General features: G+C 37.9%; 2 protein-coding genes and 1 long non-coding RNA gene across 4 annotated transcripts in view; 2 read left to right on the top strand and 1 right to left on the bottom strand.

Annotated features, from left to right (window-relative positions):
• The first annotated feature begins 5057 nt into the window (after positions 1-5057).
• On the top strand, positions 5058-8334 carry LOC145779621 (alanine--tRNA ligase, cytoplasmic-like). The gene has a single exon (XM_082591258.1). It carries the CDS (start codon positions 5101-5103, stop codon positions 7579-7581), a length of 2481 nt encoding a protein of 826 aa, XP_082447384.1. The 5' UTR covers positions 5058-5100; the 3' UTR covers positions 7582-8334.
• A 6058-nt stretch (positions 8335-14392) lies between these two features.
• On the top strand, positions 14393-16666 carry LOC145780083 (uncharacterized). Of its 2 annotated transcripts, none has more exons than XR_014290595.1 (3): positions 14393-14531; positions 15164-15349; positions 15772-16666. It is a non-coding gene; the product is annotated as an uncharacterized LOC145780083 (long non-coding RNA). The 2 variants fall into 2 exon arrangements; XR_014290596.1 differs by lacking the exon at positions 14393-14531 and adding an exon at positions 14538-14719 and having other exon boundaries at positions 15772-16665.
• Positions 16667-18730: 2064 nt separating this feature from the next.
• The window catches only part of LOC145779599 (diacylglycerol kinase zeta-like), a 55284-nt gene continuing 46551 nt past the window's right edge, over positions 18731-27463 (bottom strand). The window contains exons 20-32 of the mRNA XM_082591228.1: positions 27079-27158; positions 26576-26627; positions 26187-26317; positions 25912-25997; positions 25311-25341; positions 24510-24746; positions 23983-24155; positions 23749-23832; positions 23243-23315; positions 22537-22745; positions 22073-22221; positions 21614-21750; positions 18731-21333 (exon numbers count right to left, since the gene is read on the bottom strand). Coding sequence (XP_082447354.1) covers positions 21217-21333; positions 21614-21750; positions 22073-22221; positions 22537-22745; positions 23243-23315; positions 23749-23832; positions 23983-24155; positions 24510-24746; positions 25311-25341; positions 25912-25997; positions 26187-26317; positions 26576-26627; positions 27079-27158 — 1559 coding nt within the window. The 3' untranslated portion in view covers positions 18731-21216. The remainder of the gene's footprint in view (positions 21334-21613; positions 21751-22072; positions 22222-22536; positions 22746-23242; positions 23316-23748; positions 23833-23982; positions 24156-24509; positions 24747-25310; positions 25342-25911; positions 25998-26186; positions 26318-26575; positions 26628-27078; positions 27159-27463) is intronic.

Here is a 27463-nt window from a genome sequence, read left to right on the forward strand (position 1 = left end):
CAGCGCAACATATTTCAGAAAAAATTCTCTGCGTGTGGTCACCACCTGCTGTTGGTGCTTTACATTGGGATGGAAAACTTCTGGAGACTTTAACCAGCAAGTAAAAGCAAGATGAAAGAATCCGAGTTTTGATATCTGGCATCGGTGGCATTAAATTGTTGGGTGTTCCAATAATCCCAACCCATTCAACAGAAACAGCTGGAGCACTTGTGTCCAAATCCAAAGTTACTATGCCTATGCTGCTATGCAGTTGCTTAAAGATTGGCATTGCAAAGATTTTGTTACATCTCTTGTTTTTGACACAACAAGCTGTAATACAGGTCATAAAACTGGTGCTTGTATGCTACTTCAAGAAGACATAGGTCGCCCCTTACTTTAGGCTGCGTGTACAAAGTATGCAAAATTACCCCTAAATTGACACACTGGTTCTAAGTGAAACCTAAGTTGCTGTTCACAGCATAAAAACTATAACTTGCAATGATTTACAAAAATTAGCTGGTATCACATGAACATATAAAAATCACTCAAATTTTTTTAAGCATAAATCACTCAATTTAATGTCAAAATTGAAATTTGGGAAAATTGATAATCCTATAAAAGTTTGATTGCAATCTGGACCCCCTAGACCTTATTCAATTTTGCTGAAACTTCATATTTAAGCTTTGTACACCAAGCCTCACTTACAAAAAAAAGTTAGGGTCCGACACACAGTGTCCACACCAGACACCACAGGGTCCGACTCCGACCCCTGTGGTGTAGATTCTTCAACTATGCCCATTTAAACGTATTCTTTTTGACGCTTTGTCTATGTAAGCTTATGGCAATGGACTGAAATTAAATTGCGTTTTTCTTTGTATTCGTCTTGTTGAACTGTTGTAATTTACTAGATGGATGCCCATTAGGCTGGCGCAAAATCTCGAAAAAAAAAATTTTTTCTTTTAAAATTTTCGTCAGTTTGGAATATTGTTCCTTTTGGTAAATGTATCTCCTACACCAAATTTCACAAAAAAATATTAACGTTTGACCCTGGTTCACCTGGTTTGAATTTTTTCAAAATATCGAATTTTCGCTTATCCCTGAAACTGCTCACCCGCTATCTTGCAATGCATTCTAGCATCTTAATGGACACAATAAAAGGCAGTAACACAAACTTGTAGCAAGTAAAGTGGTTTAATTAGCAACTCCATGAACACTACCACATGTATTACTCTCAAAATGTCGAATTCTACCACATTTCAGACATGATTTTCTTTGTGCACCCTTCACGTAGTAAATATCTGCTGCTTTCAGTTTCTTGAACCATTTGACGATGTTTATCGATTTTCATAGGCCAACAAAACTTTTTTTATATAAAGATATGTGAGAGTCATTTTAAGGTATTTCGAGGCCCCTGATTCTAAAAATGCACTAAGTTTTCTCGAATTGGCTTTAGTTTTTGAGTTACAGCAAAAATATTTTTTTTGCAATTTTGAGCCCCTATAGATTTAACGTCGTGTCGTTTACTACATAGACAAAACTGGAAGTAATCCCAGGCACATTTCTGAGTTGTATAAGTGCTATTTGGAACTAATCACGTTGATTACAACCCAAACAAACAGCTATTTAACGTTTACTGGCCTAGTACCAATCAAAATATGATGTGAAGTAAGCCTGAGGATACAAGATGTAGAATATATAACTTGCGTTTTGCATTAATATATTTGTTGACTTCAACAGTCTCAGACTTACTAAGTAAGCTACTAAGTACAAACAAAATGCATAGCCTACATTGTTTTGCTTAACAATGTACCTATGTTTTAAAAGATGTGTACCTATGTTTTAAAAGATGTGTATCACGCTTTGATTTACTGTCATTTGCAATATTGTATTTCAAGCTGGGGAAAGGCCTGTGACAGTGCACTGGATCCATTAATAAAATTACAAAAAAAGGTTATAAGAATAATTACGAAACAAAATTACTATGCTCACACTAATTTTTTATTTTTCAAAATGAACATCTTGAAACTAAAAGACATACATAACATTGAAATAAAAAAACATATGTACAAAGTTCATATGAATGAGTATCCGTCTACGTATTGTGATTTATTTACAAATGCTTCATCTATTCATCAGCATAACACAAGATATCAAACAGGCAACAATTATTTTATAAACAGATCAAACACAGAATTTGGCAAGAAGTCCATGCAGGTATTGGGACCAATGCTCTGGTCAGAGGTTCCAAGTAGGCTAAAAAACTTATCATTTCATTGTTTCAAAAAAAAGATCAAAACGTTAATTTTACAAAGCTACAGTGCATCGTAAGTGATATGTTATGGAAACCAACTTGTCAGTTGCTTCGGAAACTTTATTATTCTCTGCTTGCTTCATGGAATTTTGTGTTTTGGCCTACGTTATCATCAATATGTTTTTTTTTGTGCGTATGCTGTTGTTGAAGCGCGGGAACGTTTCAATTATTATTTTTCTCTTGTAAGCTTATTTTAAATGGCAAAATCGTAATTTCCGTAGGGTGGCAATTGACTAGTAGACCGTATGGTGGTCTCGTTGTCTCCCTGTCGGTACGGGAACTTGTGTAACTTTTGTACTGTGTATATTGCATATTTCAAACATGTACCTATGTTCCTGTTACTGACAAATAAAACATTGATTGATTGATTGAACAAACTAGACAAATAAGCAAAACAAAGCTATCGATGAACAAACGCAACTCTTTATTATGATTGGCCTACTGAGCAACACCCATCAAGGTACGAAGGCCATTTATATAATTACAGAATACAAAGTTATGTTCTTCAGTAAAGTAGCTGCTTAGAATTTTATCCTTGCTGCGCAAGAACGTAATCTTGGCCTTGGAGTCAAGAATGCCATGTTGATCGAGATGAGGAGCCAAGATTGCAGCTACCACTGTTGATAACTAAATCTTTAACTACCGTACTACAGTAGGTGGTAGAAATGGTTTTGAGAAAAAAACTTGACCTTGCTCCAAAACATTACTGAAGGTATTGAGGTTACTCTCAGTCATGCCCGTTTTCCTATTGTTTCAAGCAAATCACCACTTGAAACTAGAGAGGGCAAACAAAAAACAGAAATAGCAACATCCATGCAATGACTGCCTTGCACACTCAATGTAAACATGATGTTCCTTCGAACATCCTCACCGTGCAGAAGTATCAATTTTCATGGTGATTCCACGGCTCTCTTTATGCCATGGCACTCTGAACTTCTTAGCCTTGAGCCCAGAAACGGGTTTGAGTGCAATGTTTGCATACTTTAGGAGGAACCCAGGACTTATCTTGATCACCCAGCTTCATTTCAAAGTAATAATAATAATGCTTGTTTTTATATAGCGCTGTATTTATCGCAGAATGCGTTGGTCCTCTGCGTTGCCTCATGCAGCAAAATATATCTGGGTTGTTTGTACATCATCCTACTTGTCAAAGGCATATTTTATTAGCCTATATGCCATTTATTTAGCCTATAGACCAGAAAAAAACTTCTTGCAGCAAAGACTTGGCCTTAGCATAGGCTTAGAATAAAACTTCATTTGTACAAGTATCCATTTCAGTAGGCCTACCTTTTCAATATAAAGCTGCATTCATAAACACATGACTTTCTGGATATTTTTCTTGTGATGTAGGCCTACTGATTCACAACTGTTTTCATTGAGTATTTATGTCTCCCTTACGTTAAACACAGTTCATTTCAACTTTTGCTTGGGTTTTGAACTTTCGTGCAATATGAACCAATTGAACTAGACAAGTGCAATTATGACAGCATAATGGTAAACAGGGCTAAAAATAAGTAATTTGCTAATTGAAAGCTTTTGAGAAACGATTTCAAAATATTTTCATTGTCGAATATCTCGAAAACTAAAGCCAATTCGAAAAAACTAAGTGCATTTTCGGAATCAGGGGCCCTGAAATACTCAAAAATGACTCTCATCTTTTGTGCCAAAATTTTTTTCTTGCTCTATGTTATAGATTCATTGACTGCGAAAAGGCTGTAAAATCAATTAAAATGACACTAAAAGCATGCACTATTAGTGACTCTCAGACTTGGAGCAGGGTGAAGATGTTCCACGTGGAAGTTAACAGAGGAAGTGACGTCAAAATCACGTTGTCAAATTTTGAGAAATCCTCTCTTCAGATACTGCTAAACCACTTCGAAATTTACTAATTTTTCAGAAAAATTCAGAATTTCTCCTTGGGTGAACCAGGGTCAAAGGTCAAAACCCAACAAAAATTTTTGGTTTACAAATATCAGTGAGCAAAATGGAACATTATTCCAAACTGACAAAAATTTTAAAGAACATCAAGGAAAATGAGCCACCCTAATGCCCATTTACACTTATTCTTTATTGACGCTTTATCGATATAAACTTACGGCAATGGACTGAAACTAAATTGCATTTTTTCTTTGTATTCGCCTTCTTAAACTGTTGTAATTTACTAGACGGATGATCAGGTTAATGTATTTCTTGAATTTTGTACCAGAATATTGTTGGAAATCGTGGGAGAACACCAGTTAAGATTTAGGCTTGCAGGTTTTGATTTTAATATTATGTAACCATCTATTTAAAATATAATTTTTATGCGTGTTGATAACATCGGAGTTTGCTTTATTTGTTCGTTTTACGTATTTTTCAAATTTTCTTCTTTTTTTACATGTGCTAGCTGAAGATGCTATTACTATAGCGAAATCGATTCTTAACTTAATAAATTACACTAAGAGGTTAGATTGTTGTGCAAATGCCAGCATTTGATGAATGCAAATTAGCAGGGTTGCTACGATCAAGTTTTAAATTTTACGGGGCGTCAGCCGCACCCTAGTAAGCATGCTTACTTGACATCATTGCAAATTGAAAGGTATCAAAGCAAGAAAGATTTATAAACATATTTGTAATGACATTGTATGGTGATTTTATAGAATTTATGGTTCTGTTGGCCTTTAGCCAATAAGTATCCGAATGGCAATGGAAGTATTTTGTATAATGTACAGGTAGTACGTTTTTATAACAATTTAAGAAAAACTTTTATTTACAGAAATATTTAAGATTAAAGTGTGTAATTAAGTGTTTTATTATCTTTGTTGCCAACTATGGCAATGAAGGTATTGCACTGGTGTAAGTGGACAAAAACTGCTGTACCAGAGATCCTGTATTGTAGTAAGTGGAGACATGTCAATTGTTTTCGAAGATACGGACTATATTCATCTGAAGAAATTCGTAGTGCTTTTGTAAGCTTTTATGCAGAGAAGTATCAACATGTGCAAATTCCATCATCAAAAGTATTTTCGACAACAGACAATTCATTGTTGTTTGTTAATGCTGGAATGAATCAGTTTAAGTCTATCTTTTTGGAAACTCAAAAACATAATGGGAAATTTAATGACATCCGTCGTGCTGTAAATAGTCAAAGATGCATAAGAGTTGGTGGAAAACACAACGATCTTGAAGCAGTTGGCAAAGACTTTCATCACCATACTCTGTTCGAAATGCTAGGATCATGGTCTTTTGGTGACTATTTTAAAAAGGATGCGTGCATCATGGCATGGGAATTATTGACTCAAGTTTTTGGCTTGCCTGTTGAAAAACTTTATGTCACTTACTTTGGTGGCTGTAAACAGCTAGGCCTAACTGCTGATAATGAAACTAAAGGAATTTGGCAATCTATTGGAGTTCCAAAAGACAGAATTCTGCCTTTCGGCTCTAAAGATAATTTCTGGGAAATGGGCCAAGTAGGCCCTTGTGGCCCCTGCACTGAGATTCATTATGACAGAATGAATGGACGATATGCCCCAGAAGAAGTAAATCTCGATGGTTCTAATGTAATTGAAGTTTGGAATCTTGTCTTTATGCAGTACAACAGGCTTGGTCACAATATTCTTGAACCATTGCAAAGATTTCATGTTGACACTGGAATGGGACTGGAAAGAATCACTGCCATTATGCAAGGAAAAGTGTCTGATTACGACACTGATTTATTTCAACCAATCATTTCTACCCTTGAAAAGTTATCGTCATGCCGTTCGTACCACGGAAAACTTGGAAAAGAAGATGATGATGGAATAGATAGTGCATATAGAATTATCAGTGATCACATAAGAATGCTCACAGTTGCTATTGGAGATGGGTTATTTCCTGGTTCTAGAGGAAGGGAACTCATAGTTCGACATGTACTTCGAAGAGCTGTTGATGCTGGTTCTGACAAATTAAAGCTGGAAAGAATGTTTCTTCAGCATTTGGTACCTGTTGTAGTAGATAAGCTAAATTGTACTCACCCAGAGCTTGCAACAAAACAAACCGAAATCATAACCACGTTAAATAATGCGGAAGAAATTTATTACAATCTCATCGATGCCGGTGATGCAACAATTGAAAAAACGATTTATAACATGCCTTTGCATGAAAAAGAATTTCCATCTGACGTTGGCATTCACTTACTATCGTACCAAGGATATCCAAGGGATCGTTTCATGAAAAAGTTAAAATTTTACAATAAGATGGTTGATCAAGATAAAGTCGAAAAAGAAAATAAACTTGGTATACATAGAGGCAATGACGTGTCACAAACTGCAAATGTTAAAAAATTGAATTATCCTCTCACGATTCAAGGACTGTTTTCATTAAAATTAAATAAAACGCAGTCATGCTCGTCGAAGTACGTTGAGAGATTAAAAAACGGCAGCTATCAGTTTCATCCCATTGCAGCTCAAGTTGTTGCCTTTGTATCGGCAGATGGGAATGTTGTGCAAGATTTGCTAAATGTTACTGGTGATGTATTTGTGGTGTTCGACAAATCGTGTTTTTTTCATCCTAGAGAACAAAGACTGAATGACGTCGGGTGCATTTTTTTCAGCGGAAACAGTTACACTGTGAAAGAAGTACTTTACGTTCAGGGTTGGCTTTTGCATCGCATATCTCTTGAATCTCATGATGCGCAGTTTGCAAATGTTGGGGACAGCGTTCAAATATGTGCTACATCTGACCAATGGCTTCCTATGTTAAGAGCATTTTGTGCAGCTTCACTTGTAGAAGACCATTTACCAAAGTTGGTGCAAAAAGTAAAATGTGAACATGATTTTGTGAAGTACGAAATCTCTGGAACTTTATCATCCAACGAGGTAATTACTCTTGAAAATGATGTCCGTGCGTCGATACGAAATTGCGAGTCATCACAGTGTATACACGACCACAATGAGACTTCTAACTTTCAACAACAGGATTTGTCCGAATTCATTACCATCAAACAAAGGCAACAAGGTACTGGTCGCACTATTTTGCATTTTGTTACTGGTCCTCGTGCTGTTCGTGCTGGAAACACATTAATCCAACTAGAGAAAAAAGTTGAGCATGTTTTCAAGGAGCATGCTAAGCTTTCTATGCCTACTCTTGCTAAAGTTGGTGATTTACTTCATGAAGTTGGTGCTCTTACTTACAATGTAAACAAATCTGAAATATCGTCCGTTTCCAAAACGAAGTTGAAATCGAATTTGGAAGGTTTGTCCGGCAGATTGCACACGCTTCAACGTCGAATGAGAAAGCAATTGAACACAATAAGTTCAACAACTATCTCCTAGCAAATTATTATCATACCTTTCCCTCCTGGTGTATGTGCTATGTTTTTTCATGCTGAAGATGTGTACTATTAGCAGCGTTGTCATTCCCAACACTGTTAATAGTATATCAGATTGATGCGAGCAGCAACAACATTAAAAGACGTTTTATCAACTTTTACTTCAGGTGTTGCACGGTGTTTCAATTGCAAACTTTATAAATCAATATCAGCAACCTCTCAAGAACATGTAGCTTCACGCAGAGTGAAGATTACATGACTTTATAATTGTAACAACATTTACGTAGCGCCACATCGACAGTGTAAACTGTAAACCATGCTCCTGAGCTCTGTACTTGACTATGGTGACAAAATAACACGGTACTTTCAGTCATAATGTTCGTTAAAATAGAATGTTTTCAAACGAGTTTTGAATTTATTTAGATTTTCATTTGCAAAACTTTTTTTATTTATTTTTTTAAAGAAAATATCTAAAATTGAATTATTAACTGCTATATTATGACTATAAATAAAGAGTTTTAAAGTCTTATGATTGTTAGTTTTTGTAGAGTTAAGAGGTTGTTGATAGTTTTTACTTTCACTTGTAATGTATACATACCACTTTGTATTCTCTGTATATTCTTGGTTTGAAATTTTATCCTCGGACTGACAAAGCCTTGATAGGTTATTCCTGGTAGTTTCGCATAGTTGCAGAGACTCTTGACGCATGGCGGTTACCGAGATTGGCAGAGTGAAGTTTCCGATTGTTGAAGTGTTGTTGCCGGGGAATCATTCCACTCACTAGGTACCGCTGAATGGAGAGCAGTCCTGAAATCCGTTGCTCAAGCGCACACCCCGAGAGTCGAACCAGCGCCGCGTATTCTTGAGGCGGAGCGTAACCACTGAGCTAACGGGGCGGACTAATCTTCTCTGGTATCATAGGCCAACCCGACATGTGTTTGCAGGTAGGCTGAGAATTAATAAGAAAGCATTAATATTTTGGAAGTTCAGTGTATTTTTTATAGTGGCGTATGAAATGTGCTTTCTATCATTACGTAGTTTATTTAGAAAATTTATTGACACTGTTTATTTCTGTTAAAGCTTGATAATAGGTTATGGCTATCAAGTTAAGTCTACATGACAGGGGTTTGATTGTTACTGAAACCTCACAAAGTAGCACTTTATTGGTGTAGTATTATTACAGTGAAAGTTATGATTGCCATGACAAGCAAAATAATAAGTTTTATATGCAAAACTACTATTCCTTAGAAATACAGTAGGCCTACATTCAGGGCCGGATTAAGGGTACTGCAGGCTTAAAGCTGTTTACTAGAGAAGGGCCTATTTTTGCAAACCAAGTTACAAAAAGTAATAAAAATACATACATGAAAATTTGAAATTATTTACTGCAAAATAACATAAACATGACAGAAAAATGGCCAGTGGCGCAGCCAGAAATTTTGAATTGGGGTTTGACGGCCGGCGAGCGAAGCCCGTCGGCGTGTTCGTCTAAGACGACACCCAGCATCGGGGGGTCTGAGGGCCCTTCCCCATAAAATTTGGAAAAATTACTTTGAATTTAGTGCATTCTGAGAGCATTTTCAACAAAAATGTGGGTATGAATATTTTTGTAAAATGGTGCTGTCCGGTGGCATAGTAAAAGGATAAGATCATGTTTTCTTCGGCATTTTTCGGAAATAAAGCTAAGTCTCTATGTTTTCTTGTTGCTAATTCCTGGCTGAGATATTTGAATGTTTGGTACCGGTATTGGCAAAACTCGCTCTTTTAATGCAGTTTCGTTTAAAATTAGGCAAACTTTGTTAGAGACATTAAGAGACTGAAAGCATCATTCTCAGTATCGTGACGTCGCACGCGTGCCAAAAGGGGGGGGGGGGATTGAAACCCACAAACCTCCCCCCCCCCTGGCTACGCCACTGATGATGGAGCATAGGCCTAATTGGTTCACAATTTTTATTGTCAAATTTGAAACAGATGGAAAAGATTTTGGAAAGAAAGAAATGAATAGTAGGTAGGCCTACCTATGGTAATAAATACTTTACCTAATGGCACTCTAAATCAAAGGTTTTTAACTTTTTTTTCCACCTCGACCCCCTCAGAACAATCAATGTAGTCATTTTTAACTAAGTATTAAGTTTGTCAATGCGTGCACCTGTTGCTGAAAGAACTTTCAAACAAAATAGCCGACACTAATTTTTTTTCAATACTGTTGAAAACGATACTGAAATCTATATTTTGTATAGGATTCTACATAATTTCGTTTTTTTACCATAGCGTTGTTACTGGTTAACTTTAGTCTGCACAAAACAACATAGCCTACATTCCTACAAGAACTGGGTGAAAAATATCGAATGCTTTTCTATAGTTAAAGCCTTTGCAACGTCTGAAAGCTTAACCGATATAATAACCTCAAGTAGAAGAATGGGCGATTGCGAAAAAACATAGTTTTTAATCTTTTCTGGCAAAAATGAATTGAAAACAATACACTGGAATTTCAAGCGCCTCGCGAACCTCCGAAAAACGGCTCGCGACCCCCAGGTTGAAAAGCCCTGCTCTAAACTCAATTTCGGTAAAAGTGGCGCCTACGTGGTTTTGAAAATTGGCTCTTTATATGTATTGACTCAACTCAGTCATTCGTTTTTAAGCAAAAACTGTACTGTAATGGTATTGGATCTGTATCACTAAGTTATTAGCCTTACAAAATTGGGGGCCGAATTTTTCCAGGGCCTAAGGCTATAGCCTTATTAGCCTAATGGTTAATCCGGCCTTGCCTACATTAGCCCTTAGTCGGAATAACAAAATGAATTTATTTTACGCCCATCGTATTAACATTTACTGTTATTAGACTGTGAGTTATGAGATGCAATATAATAACAACTTTGTGTACAAAAAAACCTAAAGATCAAGGAGCGCTGGTTCGACTCTCGGGGTGTGTGCTTGAGCAACGCATATTTAAAGACTGTTTACCATTTAGCGGCACCTTGTGAATGGAATAATTCAGAAACAACAACACTTCGAGTATCGAAAACTTTACTCTGCCAATTCCAGTGACCGGGTTTGCGTCAATAGTTTAAAGCCTCTGCAAGTAAGTTATGCGAAACTACCAGGATTAAGCTCTCAAAGAAGCTTTCTTGGTCTGAGGATAATGATTCAAGACAACCCCAGACTGCAAATCAACCATTTTTTACATTTGATTCAACGTCTGCAGACGCTAAATCAATGTAAAAAACGGGATTTTCTGTCTGAATTTTCTTGCAGTAGAGGCTAGGACAACACTGCTAGGGGTAGGCTACGTCACTGTTCCACCTAGCCTACTCCATTGTCTCTTGAGTGATTTTCAATTGCTTGGACCAGAGCTTCCCAAACTGTGTGCCGGGGACGTCTGGTGATATAAATGTTGCAGCCGCCCCACAAACTGTCAAATTTGTTCAGAACAGAGAATTTGCTTTCATGTTACAGTTGGCCACTATAAATTTCCGGCAATTGCAGTAGCGTAGCTACAAAAAAAAATTAGAGACGCAAAAGCAATTGTTTAATGAGCAAGTATTTCTTTTAATAACTGAAACTAAAATTTTCGTTTAAAAATATAGCTACCAAATGCAGCCAAACATTTATGAAACGTCATTTAACATCTAGTAGCCTACAATGTTATTTGAAACGTTGAAGCCTAACAGGCCTAGCATTAAAGTTATTTTTTGGGGCATGCGATTGCGATCCCGTGACTAAAATGCTATGACAGGAGTTGCCGCAAAAAATGTCAAGAGTTGCCATCAGTGGCGTATATTCAGGGTGTTCAAGGTGTGCACTGAACACCCCAAGAAATCCAGAAAAAAAGAAAACTTCCATCGGTTGTCGATGCTCTTTACTTTCATGATATTCTAACATCTTGCTGCATGCTGATTGCTTTCTTTTCAATTGCAAAACTCGTCCCCTTCTAATTTTAATACTCCAACGTTTGAGGTCATTGCCTTTAATTTTTTTCGGTTATTACCTTTAAGCTGGGTGTGCACTGACAGCTTGGCGACTGCTATTTAAAATAAACAATTAAGAAAAATGACGTCACAAGGCAGCGAAAACAGCAATGGTTTTAGGTCAGCCAGGCTGTGCATTCGCTGATCTGCACACCTTGGCGCGTCATTGGGGGAATCCCAGGCAATAGCAAGTTTTAGCTTGTTGGATTAGAGTTTGAGGTGATTAGAGTTGGAAACAAGATAAGATAAAATGTTTTTTATGCACCAAGTGCCAGTAAATTAGAACTAGCTTGTCTGAATCTGCAACAAAGCTTATGGCAACAGCCAATATCATTGATGCACCATTCTAAAACAACTCATCTAATCGTTTTGTAATTAGAGTGTTTGTATGTTACTGGTATTGTACCTTATTGCTGAAACACCTTAGTTATTTAGCAGGTGCCAGCTGACTCAAAGTCGCTTTCTGTGTCTCCTGGTTTGTCTCACATTAAATATTGCCTATGTTTGTTTCGTCTTGGGTGTACCACCGGTACGATATATAATATAGCCTATACATTAAAATGTGAAGCCAATGAACAAAATGATACCGGTAGGCCTACTGATAATAAAAAAATTGGCTAGTGGCTAAAGCTGCGTTTAGACTACATCCGTTTTTACTACATGTTTGTTTTTAATTCGCTTGTACATTTCTCAAGGTGTTGCGACCGTGCCTAACCCTTGCATGAAGTAAATCATTTTTATCTCGAGCACGCTTTAACTTTCGCGTTTTTTCAGACTCCTGCTGTGTTATGGCAAGTAATATTGTTCGTTTTGATGGTCGGAAATAAAAACTGAACTGAAGTATGTGACTTTAGAAATGCAACTTAATGTTTGATATTATTAAGTCTTTCATTCAATAGGCGCTGTCAAATAAATATCTATTTTGTATTCTTCTCCATTCCGACAACATTATTTTTGTCAGTTCTGTTCATGTTCAGAATTTGTGCTGAAAATGCTCTCAGAACGCACCAAATTCAATGTTAATTTTAAAAATTTTCTGGGAGAAGCCCCCAGACCCCCCGCTGTTGCTTTGCCGTCACTGAACACCCTGTCAAAGTGGTCACGGCACGCCACTGGTTGCCATCACTGCTCACATTGCAATAAACGTACATAATTTTACTGGCATGCAATTTAAGTAGGTATTCTATCATGTATAGTTTGTTCAACGTACCGTAGCAGCTTTGATCAAAGCGTTGGTGAAAAGCAATATTTCGACAAACAAGGATGACTTTGGAAGGCAATGTGCAGCCGAAGATTCCGAAATTCTTTGCTGTGCCATAGATCAAATAAGTTTTAAAACCTCTGGTCAGAGTTTTCCAAGCTGTAGGCTATACCGCTAAAGTTTGGTAATTTGAAAGTTGCAGCTTTAGCGCAAATCTGGGAAGTGTCATATCCTTGTTTAAAAGGGAACATTTTCTTTGTGTTACAGGCTACGACAATACATTTCCGACAATTAACTGTAAAAATCGCTTGATCATCACACCTCGCACCAGTTATCAGTGTAATCACAAGATAGAGACCACTAAAGGTCCCATACTCAGATACTGAGCTTTGGGGAATGAGAAGATAAGGTTCTTATTATACTAAGCCTTCGGCACTAAGAAGAGTAGGGTGGCCAGTTCCTTTCTCTCGGCCGCCTTTACTTCAGCAACTACATCCAATTTATTACACCCTGGGTAGAGGTGAGCGGTGTTTTTCAACAACCAGCTGAAGCCGAGAGTCGAACCAGGTTTGCATAATTGGAAAGCCAACGCCTTATCCGTTGCGCCAGTAACAATACAATATTACGAAAATCCGAGGAAACATTACAACCATAAAATATGATTGCAAATGCAATAGAAAAGATGCGCTTCCAGCGACTAGTTGCTTACTGAGCTTGCGCTGTTTCAGTTGAAGTGTCTCCTGAATTTAGGTTTCAAATTCTGATTGGCAATTTCAAATTATTTTAAATAAATCCAATGTAAAATTGAAGTTACAACAAAGACTGCAGTCATAAATAGGGTCTTTAATTGCATTGTGATTAATGCTATATGTTAAATGAAGATGCTCATTTTTCAGTTTAAAACTATTTCGAACAATCAAATTATCGTACTTTTGTTTCAAACAGTTAATTTGTAGCCTACTATTGGGCACATTTTTTGTTTTGTGCATAAACTATCAATAGATAGCCTGCTACGCCATTGGAAAGAAATGGATTTGCTGAATCAATGATAGACATGGAGAAAGCACATTTTACATAATCCCAGACAAGGTTAGTTGAACTAGTATAGTGTTCGTACAGTGAACTTTGACAGGAAATTTCACCACTCAGCGCCATCTTGTAAGTGGGAAAATGCTGAGTCGTGATTGTGATACTCAGCAAGAGCCTACCAAATCAGGAAATGTTAAATTAATTACTTGTAGATACACTCTGTGGTAAAATAAGGCTGTTTTCTAGCATAGGCCTAATCTTATAATGGCAACTGTGCTAAGATTAATGAATGCTGTTCTCATAAGTACGATTTGGTAGTGGTAAACTACTGTAGATGAAGCAACCCAAATATCGAAATTAAATTCATTCTGCAGCAACTTATTCAACGTCTTGACAACAAGTCTGCGCAATCGTGCAAATAGTCATGATTTTACTTGAGTTTATTTTCAAGAAATGCATCATAATAAGATAAATAAGCTGACATTTCGAATGGCAACTAAAATATAAATAGACTACCCGTTCACGGAACAGGCCTACTTGTGTAGGCTATATTGACCGTAGGCTACATATAAATTGAGTTTCACAAGAGTGATTGTTTTCTATAGAACTAGGCTACATAGTATGAGTAAAGCAATATTGTTGGCAAGATACTGCTTTCGAGTTTCCATCATCGTTGTTTTGTTGCAAGAATGCGATGTTGCTTTGCATTTTTGTTGGCAATGGTCTTTGTCATGTCATCAGTTTATTATTTAACAGGTTTGTTTGAAATAAGCTGTTACGTATACATAGGTATAGCCTACTTAGCTAACTGCAACACGCAGGGCGCAGCTAGGGTGAGCAGAAAAAGCAGAAATTAACTTTCAAAAATAGTCTTTTAAAAATTTTGCCCCCACAAACAGTTTTGTTTGGCTGCAACACCAACATAGTGGTTGATATTTTGAAAGGTAAAACACCAAGTAGTCTGTGTTACAAGCAGAGCTATAAACTTGAACGGTTTATTCGAGTTGAAATCTGACTTAATGAAGTAAAAGTTAATGAAGTATGCTAGGCCTTGGCATTTCCTGGTTTAATTTTTAATAGAACTACCGCACTTTGTTTTAATTTTTCAAGTTTGAGTCAAGTTAAAATTAGCGAACATTTATTCGAGTTCAAGTTTCAGTTCGTCAAAACAAATTCTTTGAGTTCGATTTTAAGTTTTCAGCCTTGGTTGTACGCCTTGAAAGGAAAATATGAATGTCAACATTTTTTTCACAAATCGTAGCAAGGTCTATGTTTATTAGGCTACGTAAGCTACTGTATGTTTTATAAAGCAGACTACCAAATGTGAAAGTTGTGCTAAAGGAAAATTAATAAACTGATGGAGTTGTTTTATATTTTTCTGCTTACAGGATTTTTCTTGTTGGAATCGAAAGTCCACAGCGAAGAATCTTTGGATTTTGATTACTTTCCATATTTTGATTCAAGCAAGCGAACAACGCGCGTGTTGACTATCTGTAAGCAATTTTGTGTTTGGAGGTCTGATCATACAAGAATGAGATGCAACACGTTCAAAACTCATCGTCGCAATTTGCCAGGTGTGTACAGTAGGGCTACAGCTAGTGTAAATCTTTCTAGCGGGTAGCTTAATTGAAAAACATTCTCAACCGAAAATCTTCTACGATAGTAGCTAGTACTAGTAGTAGTAGACCTCTTTTTATGAGAAGGAGTATGCTTGTCATTATGAAAAGCATTATTTAAACTTGATAAAAACGTTTTTTCGATAACATTGCAATTCACGATAGCCTAAATAGTCTTTATAGTTTGGCAATTCTGGAAACTTCTACTTTGGTCGTGAGCTCGGTATGATTTCTGGACCATATCTACATTTCTGCAGTGGGCGTGTACTGCGCCGGGCCGTGAATTTCTGATTCTTGGTGTATCTGGTCGGCTACAGCAGGTCGTAAAATGAGCTAAATTATTACGTAAGTGCCTGAAAGTTATTCATTATGTTTTCTAGTGCTTTGCCATTACTGCCGTCAGCAAGTTTGCAATTGAGCGTGGAAGTATCGCTAACCAAAAAGAAGGAATTGACCAGAAGCCGTTCCTGAAACAACAACTATAGCGACTTTAAAACTTCGGTACAATAGAAGAAAATGCCCTGAATACACATCAACTGATACGTCACACGTGTGACGTGAAAATACGTCACTAACAATACCGATGAATTAGTTTATAGACAACACCATCTTTGAGATAGAAAACTTCTCTATTGGGTTATATTTCTTGCTTGCAAGGCTGTTTCAGTTTACTGTCATTAGCTTGATTGCAAGATTCAACTATCAGGGCCTGCCACGAGCAGGTTGAGAACATGAGCTCCTCAACCCGTCGTGTCTGTGAACTACAGCCTCTATAACGGCGGTCTCTACAGTTTGGTCAGTGAAGTGAAGAGTTTCAATGTGGCCCACAAGCTTTTTTCAGAACGCTTAATATTTTAATTTGTGGAAACAAATTGATGCAGGAAATCTAATTTATTAACAAAGACCCAATAAATTGTAGTGATTACAAGTTTGATAGATGACCGTAAACTGTTCAGGTGTATTTTTAATGCTGTCAACAGGCGATTGGAGCTGTTCTGAAGTATTCGTTAGTTTTACAAATGGCTTGTAAACGTGTTTTGTGCTTTTCACGAATTTTGTTGCTTGGCAGAAAAAAAAATTAATGATATGTGGGATTTAAGACAAGAAATTGTATTTTCTATAGATTGCACGGGAAAACCGCATAAGTTTCCAAGGGATCAGTGGCTTCCAGTACTTGCAATACCAGCCTTTACTTCATTTTTCATGGATATTACAAAAAATTAAACTATCTGATTCAGATTCTGAATAACATATTCCAAGGGAAGGAAAAACTCATTCACAGACTATTTAGTGACAGAAGCATTTGTAGCAATAGACTAGCCTACTAGACCTTTGGCAATGGCAGTTGCGCCAAATTGTGTTTGATCATTTCCATGTTGGCAAAGTGCACATGGAGGTAGAGCGAAGCGTGCGAAATATGCAGGAAATACTGTGACGTTGCCACATGCATTAGAATTAGATCATCGATTTCAGGACCTCCGCGCGGAGTGGGAAATAATGTCAAAATGTTTTTTCCATGCCTTTTGATATTGAAGCAATGTTAACAAACGTGAAAAAGAGATATATTGCATTACAGAACGACTTCGATCTGAATACCAAATTTCTATTCAAAACTCTGAACATTCTATTAAAAGGGTCTAGCCTACCAACAACAACATTTATAAAAAATAGAAAAACTGCTCAAAAACTGATTGATTTTTTGTGGTGTCAAAGCAGACTTTTAGACGCAGGCAGGGCCGTTGAAAGGATAATTTGGGTCTGGGTAAATGGGATCTTTGGGCCCCAAATTTTGAAATTTCTGAGAAAAACTCAATATATTCAACAAATATGAGGTGGTCTTTAAGTTCCGAGTCCCTTGGAAAGGTTACGACCCCCCAAAATCATCTCAGGTCTATAAATGCCCTCTGGATGCAGGTTTGCATGACACTCTCCGAATTACAGCACAAGCTTGGAACTAAATGCTACAATTATTACGCAGGAAAAGAAACAGTTTCGTAAGTCAAGTTACAGAGCAAAGAAAACAAAAACAAATAGAAGTGGACTGCTGTTATAGGCTATTTTTAATACGCAAAATAATTGAACAGTCTACGCAGATAAAACCGCTAATCTAGCCCAGTACCAAAAAACTTTAGGCACCTCAAATCTATGAGTAAGGCATAGACTGGTATGGGGAAGATATCACGTAGTTTACCCGTCAGAAGATATGTAAATAGCTCTACGCACTGTGTTCACCTTTTGCGTTGATTTGTCAGCTTAAACCTAAAGCATAAAAAAATAGTTCTTTTGGAGCATTTAGTGTAATTTGTTTTTAGAAAATCAACAACATCGGTTCACTGTAGGCCACCGATAGCAGTATGAACACTGGACATACAGCATTCTGAGCGGTTTGGTTCCATTCTGATTTGTACGAGTCTGGAAACTTTCAGTTTCTATCGAAATTGCAACATTTTTAGTCAGCCCATTTGGTCGCAACAGTTTCGGTAAACACTTCCTATTATACCATGTAAAAGACAACTTTTTCAAATTCGATCTCATTCGCTTTGCAGTGAGGATACGGCAATGATGTCTCTTAAGAAGGTATAGGAAAGCGGCCCTTCTGCGCATTTTGACACCAATTTCGTCTCTTTACCATGTTCCGTTACCGAGTTTTGGGAAAACCCTTATTTTTAGCCCCACACTAGTTTCGACCACGCGGTGCCACATCTAAGTGACGTCATAATTGAATAAAAATTACATTTTTAAATTCAGTCTCCAAAATCCCATCACACGCAAACCCAAACGTTTTTAATTTCAAAAGTGTAGAAAAAATGAAACACTCCATTGTGCATGGATCGATTGATCATTGGGATGCGCCATTTCAAGATGGCCGAAAACTATTTTTAATGTCGGAGGTGCAATATGTTTGTCGTATCCAGGCTTACACCCGGTGGTTGAAGATTTAGATTAAGTGGACGGGAAGGCAAGGAAGCCAATCTTCGTGTCCACCTTCAGGCATGCCTTTAAGTGTCCTGCCAAAGACACAGCCGCATGCTCTTGAGCGGTGTCGAACTGGCGCCCTTTCGATTGCAGTTCCAAGGCTCTCACCACTCGGCTATGCAGCCGACCGAGGTGCAATAAAGAGCAGGGAACGTGTTCTCTCGTGGATGAGGATCCATTATTGTGAGAAGCATTCAGTATAACTGCTTGGAAATATTGAGCTTAAAAAAATGTTTTGGCCAAGATAGTTGGGTCTCAGGCTCCTTTACTGGTTAAAACGCGACTGCATTTCATTGTGGAAAAAAGCTTTCAAGACTCAGCTTTCACTAAATTGATTTGTCTAATAAAAACTCCTAAAAGAAAAACATTCATTGTATTTTACTCAAGAGACCTCAGCACAAAGCTGAGAGAATAACCAAAATGCGGTAAAGACAAAAACAATTTTTTGAAAACACTCGGTTAATTATTATTGCACGCACAATACACTGTCAATCAAGCGTCGTTCTAAAACTAGACTTGAATGCAAGGACCAGGAAAAGTCGAAAAGAAACAAGCAGAATTAGAACAAAGTCTGCATCAAAAACAAATCGCAGTAAAAGTCAAATCTCTAAGTTTGAAGCACGCATGTGAGGAGTCAGGTGGTAGGCGGTGAAGAAATGTGATCTGACGTTATTGTGACGCAAATAGATGATCAAACAACGGTATCAGTGGCAACTGGGTAACTTCCTTTGATGGAATAATTCTCTTATTCCAAACACAAGCAACAAGCCCAGAGAGCAAATTCCGTCATTTTTACATTGGTTCAACGTATGCAGACGTTGAACCAATGTAAAAATGACGGATTTTGTTGTCTGGAAGGATACAAGAAAACGCTAACCAGTCCTTTTTTACATTGATTCAACGTCTGCAGGTTTGCTGGCTGTGTGATTAACTAGCCTACTCCGGTCAGCAAAATTCCATCGTTTGAAAGTGCGCAGTCCTTGAATCAATTGTGATGAAAGGCGTGATTCGCCGGCTGGGACCGTTTTCCAGACAGCAAAATCCGTAATTTTTACATTGATTCAACGTCTGCAGACATTGAATATCTCACAAAATGAACAATTTTGTTAAATAATAAACAATCGCTTGCGAGAAGGGTTGTTTAACATCCCTTCTGACGACCCTGCAAAGGGTGAAACAAGTTGTGGTTAGTTTGATAATAGTGATTCAATTTACTTTAAATATCAACTAGCCTATATAGCTTTCACTCGCAATTGCACACTGAGACAAAAAGTAACAGAGAAATGTACTTATGCTTTACAAAATGTCAAAAATATTTAAAGTCATGCGATCTGAATGTAAAAACATACATGCTTACAAAGTGATTTATTTGAAATGAACTTTAATTGTTCCACTAACGATTAAAAATCAGACTTTAACGCCAACGATTGATGCTGTATATCAGTGTACAAGATCAATATAGTACAGCTGCAATCAATAGTCCATTTTTCCCTTTGGCTGAGAGACATCAAAAAGGCGGCATAAACGGCACGAAAAGTACCCACACGGCAAATCAATCCTTTTTTTACATTGATTCAACGTCTGCAGACTTGGCAGTTACGAAGGACGAAAACATTGCCAAGAGTGTCGCTTTAGACTGAACAGTGAACACCATGACTGAAACTTTTAGGAACGGCTCAGACAACAAAATCCGCCATTTTTACATTGATTCAACGTCTGCAGACGTTGAATCAATGTAAAAATGACGGATTTGCTCTCTAGGGAGGGGGGGCACTTTCATTAGTGAACTACTTTTCGACATACAATCGACGTTTAGTTATGTTGAAATAATATAAAACGAAAAATATTGTTTTCCCAAAATAATTTTGCATTGCACCAACCAAGGTTAATGCAAAAGTATTGGACTTCCGAGCTGGTGCTTTCACATTAGTCCTAAATCTGTATACGTTAAATCAATGTAAAAAACATGCAATTTTACCACCTAACTAGCAATATCTTTGTAATGTTGAGTGACGTTCAACCAATGTTGAAAAAACGAGTTTTACCATCTGGATAGATAGCTGGGGAAGGTTTGTAGTTGAGTTCTTGAACTGCCGCGTTTTCCAAGCTTTAACGTCGCTTGACGTTGCGCCAATATAAAAATAACAACTTCATTGGTGCAAGCTTCTGAAGACAAACTTTTTCTTGGATTTGGCTCCGGCCACGTGCACCGGCCCCAATCGATGGCATGAGAACGCACGTAAGAACAAATCACGGAAACAATGAGCAAACGTTTGAGAGATATTAACGACGAAACGCCAAATAAGTGCAGGAGCGCATTTCATGAGACAAAAAATCACAATCGCTGGAAAAAAAAGAACTGATTTGCTGACTGGGAATCAAGAAGCAACCAGTTGACAGTGCAGGAAAGTACCGTGGGTGTGACGTCATTCCGTAACGTCGCAATGACGTCACAACCACGGGAGGTGAGGTGGAGTGAAGAGTGAGCACGCAGGCTCTGTACAATACCAGGCTTGAATTGCTGCCAATTAGCGGTAAGTGCAATCTGAGGATACAATGCACCCAAACAGCAAAAACGATGAATTTTGCTGTCTGTGTACATGTCCCCATGTGACTCCATGGGGAACACGGTTAGGACAAATCTTCTGTGTTGTGGTAAAAACGACCCTGTTACTAAAGCTGAAATTTGAAAAAAAAATCATAGCGTGAGGGATAATAGTTAACTAGCCTATAGTAAAAACTATAAACTTCACCCTCCCAAACACAGGGTGGTTACAAGGGGTTTTTACGCGAGCTGTAATTAACCCTCTAAATTGTGTTTGATCGTAGACACTAGGAAAGGCATTCCGCTACAGATCAGTCTCGTATACGCCTCTGTCGTCTTGCTTAGTTTCTTGGCAATTAGTTGAAAAATCATCTATTTGTGAATCCTCGGCTTGTATCGTCCCGTCTTGCGAGGTCATGCCCTGTGACCAACAAAATAACAACTTAAACATGGAGAGAGTGAAATTCAAATTTTGCCTAAGAATCAAGAATATCCTTTGTTAAACTTAAACTTTGCAGGCGGCACACATCTCGACTTTGTGCTTAGAACGTCACAGACTGACGCGGTGTGGTCCTAGTTCTAAGTTCTGTTTAAAAGTACATGAAATAAAGTGCGTATGGTTAATGGGTATGCGAAAAACACTATGTCCACATCAGAAGTTGAAATGATGCAAAACTTGCATCATTTACAAAAAAACTTACCTTGCAATCAAGGAGATCTAATGATGCACCGGGGTTGACCATGTTGTCGCAGATATTGTTCTGTTTGTTCCCAGCACTCTTGTGCATGGCGGTCGGATTCCTGGTCTGACAAGTCATACCCGGCAGCTTTGTCTCCCCTGAAAAAGCCAGAAATATCTGTCATTCGCCCGCGACCCGTCAGCAAACCAGACGTTGAATCAATGTAAAAAAAGGATAACTTACTATCTGGGTTGCAAATCCAATACTGAATTAATGAAACGAACGGCCCCCCAGAAAGAAAATCAACCATTTCTTTAAATCAATATAAAAAAAACAGTTGATTTGCTGTCTGGGACAATATCTAATAAAAAAAAAAAAACACAATAAGTTTCGGCGAAGATCTTACAGCAATGGGGAGTATCTTCCTTACTTACGTTGAATCAACGACAAAGCAATGTCTTTTTTTTTGAATTTCAATACCTGGCTTCAGAAGACAGTCCACAATGCTGAGAAGAGCAAGTTGTGACGCCGTGCGACCTTCGTCATCACTTACGCCTGTGCCTTGACGTAACGACGACGTCATCTTCTCAAGACCGCCGCAAATCGGTGAATCCGAAAAAGCGTTGTCGCTAAAAAGAAGTCGTTCAAAAACGTTAAAATGTGTCTCAAATATAATGTGTACATTTGATATGGTGCTGTATGAATGCTATTATTATTATGTAATTGTTATCAAGTAATTTTAAACAAAATTCTGGTCGATTGCTTAAATGTGGGATGCATGTCACGGTGCAAGAAACGTTGACACAACCACACAGCCAATGAGTTCACTATTTGCTGGCTTGCTTCAACGTTCCGGCAACCAGTGCGATAACCCCTATTGTTATTATACTGATAAACAATTTTCTTAAAAGCCAACCAAGCCTTCGTAACTTGTTTGAACTAACCTGAGATGCCCATTAGCAAGGTCTTGACCGGTCATGGACAGCTTCGGCTCAGTGGGGTCTTCTATTTTCTTCGTGGACGCGTTTTCGCTTTTGGAAACGAAAATTTGATGGTTTTTTCCCGATGAAATTTTGTTATCTTTGCTGACGAAGAACACTCCCTCGTGATTCAGAAGTCGTTTTATTCCTTTCATTTGCAATTTTGCAGATGTCTAAAAATTAATACTCCATGTCATCACCTCTACAGCACGAACTATTGTATTGTCTTTAGAATTTTATTGAACATTTGTATAAGTTTTGTTAGAGAGGTCGCTTAGTTGAGTCACAAGCAAATGAAACCAAGTAACAACATTGCGTTTATCACGTCACAAAAAAATTGCGAACGTTATCGGCTATATATCCAGCCGTCGTCATGCAGCTGAAAAACTGGTTTATGTTGGACTGGGATAAGAAATGTTAAAAAATAGATTAAGTAGCAAAACGAACTAAGGCACAGCCCTTCAATTGTCTATTTTTACTTTCGACTAAGCTTTTCGTTTTTCTTATACTTATTTTCCATATTCCAGAATAAAAGACCCACTTGTTACAGGCAAGTTTTCTGACGAAACTACCGAGTGGGTCTGAAACTTGTTTCTTGCAATGGTTGCACTGATTTTCTATTTTCTAACGCTGGCAAATGCAATAAAAGAAAGTAAACTACAATACGTACATTATTCGAGTGGTTCTTGTTTGCGCTCACAAGGCCGAGAAGTTGACTTGGTAAATGCGTAAATCCAGCTGTTCTGAAATAAGATACTTTGAATTTTAAAAAAGAAATCCTGAGTGAAGAATTGGATGTCACAACTGTAAACGATTGTGCAATATGTGCAAACAAACAGGCAATGGCTAAGATCAAGTTTCCGGAAGTAAATTTCTTTCGAGTTAAATGCATCAAATATAAAAACAAGATGAAAGCTATTAAGGTGAAAAACAGTTGACATAAGTTAAAAATTCGTTATGTAAAATTGTTGAATAAACAATCAAAATAGGTTTTGTCCCCATCAATGTTACAAAAACATCAACAACTTTCTGCACTAAAACTAGTTTTAAGCGTATAACCAAAGTTGCCACTTGCAACAAAATTAAGGCAAAAACATTCATCAAGAGCTGTTCACGGCAGTGACAGACTATAAACTTCAGCAACAAAAATTATTCCGCTTGCATGGATGGACTCACTTTTTCGGATCAGTGTCTGTGCTGCTCCGTTTGTGAACCTTCTTCTTGTTTTTCTTGACGCCGGATTCTTCAAAACTCAACTGACTGCCAACAGAACGCAAAGTTGTATGTTGATTGTACGTCAATTGATGTAATATTATCTTTTAAGTTGCAACTAAAAATACCCTTTTTTCGTTGTTTTAAATGTAATATAATCAATTGAGATGACAGAAGAGAACAGCGCTTCAAAAATACCTTGTAAATTCAGCAGGGAGGATTTGATCTGGAGGAAAATGAGGACTTGATAGAGATGGCTTTAATGGAGATCTGTGAAGGAGAGATGGAGATGAGCGTTGATCTTCGAAGAGGAGGTATTCATTGCTAGATGTGGAGTAGGAGGAGCAGTCACTGTCGCACCGTGCTTCATCCTAGGAACAAGCAAAACATAATTTAATTGAAGAAAAAAAAGCATGTTACAAAATATATCCAAGATTATTATTAAGAAATCTTATATATGTTGTCACCATAAAGCAATAGTCGGCTGCATAGCCAAGTGGTGGGAGCCTTGGAACGGCAATCGAAAGGTTGCCGGTTCGACACCGCTCAAGAGCATGCGGATGTGTCTTTGGCAGGACACTTAAAGGCATGCCTGAAGGTGGGCACGAAGATTGGCTTCCTTGCTCTTACGTCCACTTCATCTAAATCTTCAACCACCGGGTGTAAGCCTGGATACGACAAACAAAAAAACATAAAGCAATCACACCATAAATTACAAAGTCGACCTGCATTAAAGTTGAGATGGCGGGAAGCAAAGGCTTCGCTAGTGCTGACGAATTCGACTCTTTGATGACGTCACCGTTGACGAGGGATGACGCGGTGAACACGTCACTTTTTCCAGACTCAACAGTCTCAGTGAGTTCGGGTTGTTCGAAAACAACGTCCAAGAGAGAAGATAATGGATCGGGAGTCTCCTCATCATTCGCTCCAAGGAGCTTGAAGTTATCCTCCGTGTTTTCCAGCTGGAGTGGACAATGATGTTGTTTCAAAAAAAGATGAAATAACGTTTAATCAACATGGGTGAAGGAAGTTTTGTTTAAGCGGTTATTCAAATATGGCAACTTGAATTTGCAGAACAGCGTCACTTACTGCTGTAACAGGTTGATGGTGCTTAGTTTAAGTCACAATTATACTGTTCCTGTGTTATTATGACTAAAGAAAGTATCATTTGGCCTAAAGAAATTGACGTATGAATCCAACCACAGCGTTGGATCCACATTTTGTGTCGTCACAACACGCAAAAACGCTACAGCCAATTCAACAAACTGTTTCATTTGACGTTATATTTAATGGTGAAAATACGAATGGCAAATGACAGAAAAGTTTGGAAGACCATGATCGCCAACGTCTGTATCAGATCAGGCACATAATCATCATTATCATTTAATGGTGAAATTTGATTTTTCAATAAATGGAATACGATTGGACTGATCAACTAATAACCAGTTGTTTTATTTTACATGGAGCTAATAATTAAATAAGGAAACATTCTTTAAAAAGAATATTTAAACCCAAATTGCTCTCACCTTACTCATGCTACTGAAGCTCCCAGAGGCACTGCAACGAATAGACACAGAGTTAGTGGTTGTGAAAATAGTAAACCTGCGCCACGGTTTCATTACAGGCAATAACAATAACAACCTGGCAAACGAAAGTTGTAAACACTTTGCTCGACATGGACGGTTGATGGAGAAGCGTTGAAACATTAGTTCAATGCTGTCTGAGACATTGGAATCTCTTCTGAGCAAACAGTTTGTGAAAGGTTTGAACCACAGACATCGACCCGGCCACCGAAGTTTATCAATGAGTTTAAATATTTGAATGCAGTTAAGTTGTAACTATCTATTTTCCCAATGTCGCCATTTAAGCGTTCAAATCACGTATTTTCCAAAGCAAGTGACGGCACCCTTTCAAACACAATTGTTTGGTTTTATTTTCATTGCTACGTAATAACCCAGTCAAAAAAGGGTGAAACTTTTATGTCGTCCAGCAAAGCGACATTGAAACGATGTCCCAGTAGCAATTTTTGGTGGTAGGAAAAGCACCGGTTGTTTAACCGATCTTGCTAGCTAGCGGAGTAAAGGCGTTGAAAAAACGTATTAATCTCTATTACAGGCAACAAAGTACCTTGATAAAATGCCGGAATCGCTCTGCACGCGGTTCCGCAAGACTGCATTCCGGTCCACCAGTTGGCCCCGCGACGACTGTCGAGTCTTCAGAGAAAATATTAAGATTAGTTCTGACAGGGAGAGCATCAGCACAACTCCAAAAGTTGCCTTTTTATGTTATTTTAACGTTCAATGTAAATGTAAAAATAACGGATTTTGCTATCTGGCATTACGTTTGTGACCTTTTCACACAAAACGCGATATTTACATAAACTAACGTCCAAACAATCTTACATTTCCTAACTGGGACATGCTGTCTGCAAGGTCAAGGATGTAAACCTCTCTGTCGGTGTCAGTGACGTCAGACACAGCAAGAAGATGTTCCCGGTTGGTGTCGATTTTGTAAAATTTGTCGGTGCTGCTAGCTGAAAGTACAACGTAAAGTAATGTTGCGTGCAGGCAAACTTGTCCAGAATCTTTCAACAAAAACAACATTTCATTGGTGTAAATAATATTGTACATTTTCATTAAAATACATTTTGTGATAATGTAGCAATATTGGAAACACTATTCTTCCTTTTTTCTAGCGTTGAATCGCATCAAATACAAATCACTGGAAGCCGGTCGCTTCCCCGGCTCAGAGGGTCTTAAAATTTTAGAAAACAAAACTAACAAAAACTTACAATCGAGAAAAATCCACTTCTCTGACAAATGATCTACCGCGCCATCTCCTTCCTAAAAAACATCATTATCAATGTTGGTTTCATGCCAAGCATCGCAACAACCGTTCTATCCAAACCGTTTTATTTCAAGTCAACTAGCACTACTCATAATGAAAGACTGGGGGGAGTAGGCGAGTGGTGAGAGCGTGGGTCACGAAGTTCGGAGGACAACGGTTCGATACCAGCCTAGAGCATGCGGCTATATCTTAGACAGACACATTAAGGCATGCGTAAAAATCGACATGAAGATTAGCCACCCTTCCTTCACATTCATTTGATCTAATTCTTCAACCACCGGGCATTAGCTTAGATACGACGATTGACCATTAGTTTGGAAGATTGTCTAACCCCTAGCAGTTTGTGACTGGAATTGAAAAACAGCCATTCAATGTTCAGTACTAGCTTCGATGCTGTGACGTAACTACAAAAGAATGAAAACTAATTGATCAACAATCGATACTTACGTTCATCATTAAAAGCAAACAGGCACGCACAGTATCCAGAGTGGATTGGTTCATTACAACGGTGACTAGAAGGGGTGTTGCTGAAATATAAATCAACGTTGATTCAACGTTTGTTTGTTAGTGGATAAAAGAAAGGAAAAGTTCATTGAAATCCGATTTTCTATTGGGACCCATGATCGCTGCTTCACATCTGTCATATGCGTTGAAATCAAGTCATGACCAACAACCCAGAAAGCAAATCAACCATTTTTACATTGATTCAACCTCTGCAGACGTTGAATCAATGTAAAAAACGGCTATTTTGCTGTCTGGGAAGCGATCGGATGCAATAAGTGGAACACTTTGTGATTGGTCCATCTCGGTAGCTGACGTCACTTATGAAAAC

Source organism: Aplidium turbinatum, chromosome 11 (genome assembly GCF_918807975.1).
Source record: "Aplidium turbinatum chromosome 11, kaAplTurb1.1, whole genome shotgun sequence".
NCBI lineage: Eukaryota > Metazoa > Chordata > Ascidiacea > Aplousobranchia > Polyclinidae > Aplidium > Aplidium turbinatum.

Excerpts from the sequence above, each read along its gene's own strand:
- LOC145779621 (XM_082591258.1), top strand. The coding sequence starts at position 5,101 with ATGGCAATGAAGGTATTGCACTGGTGTAAGTGGACAAAAACTGCTGTA.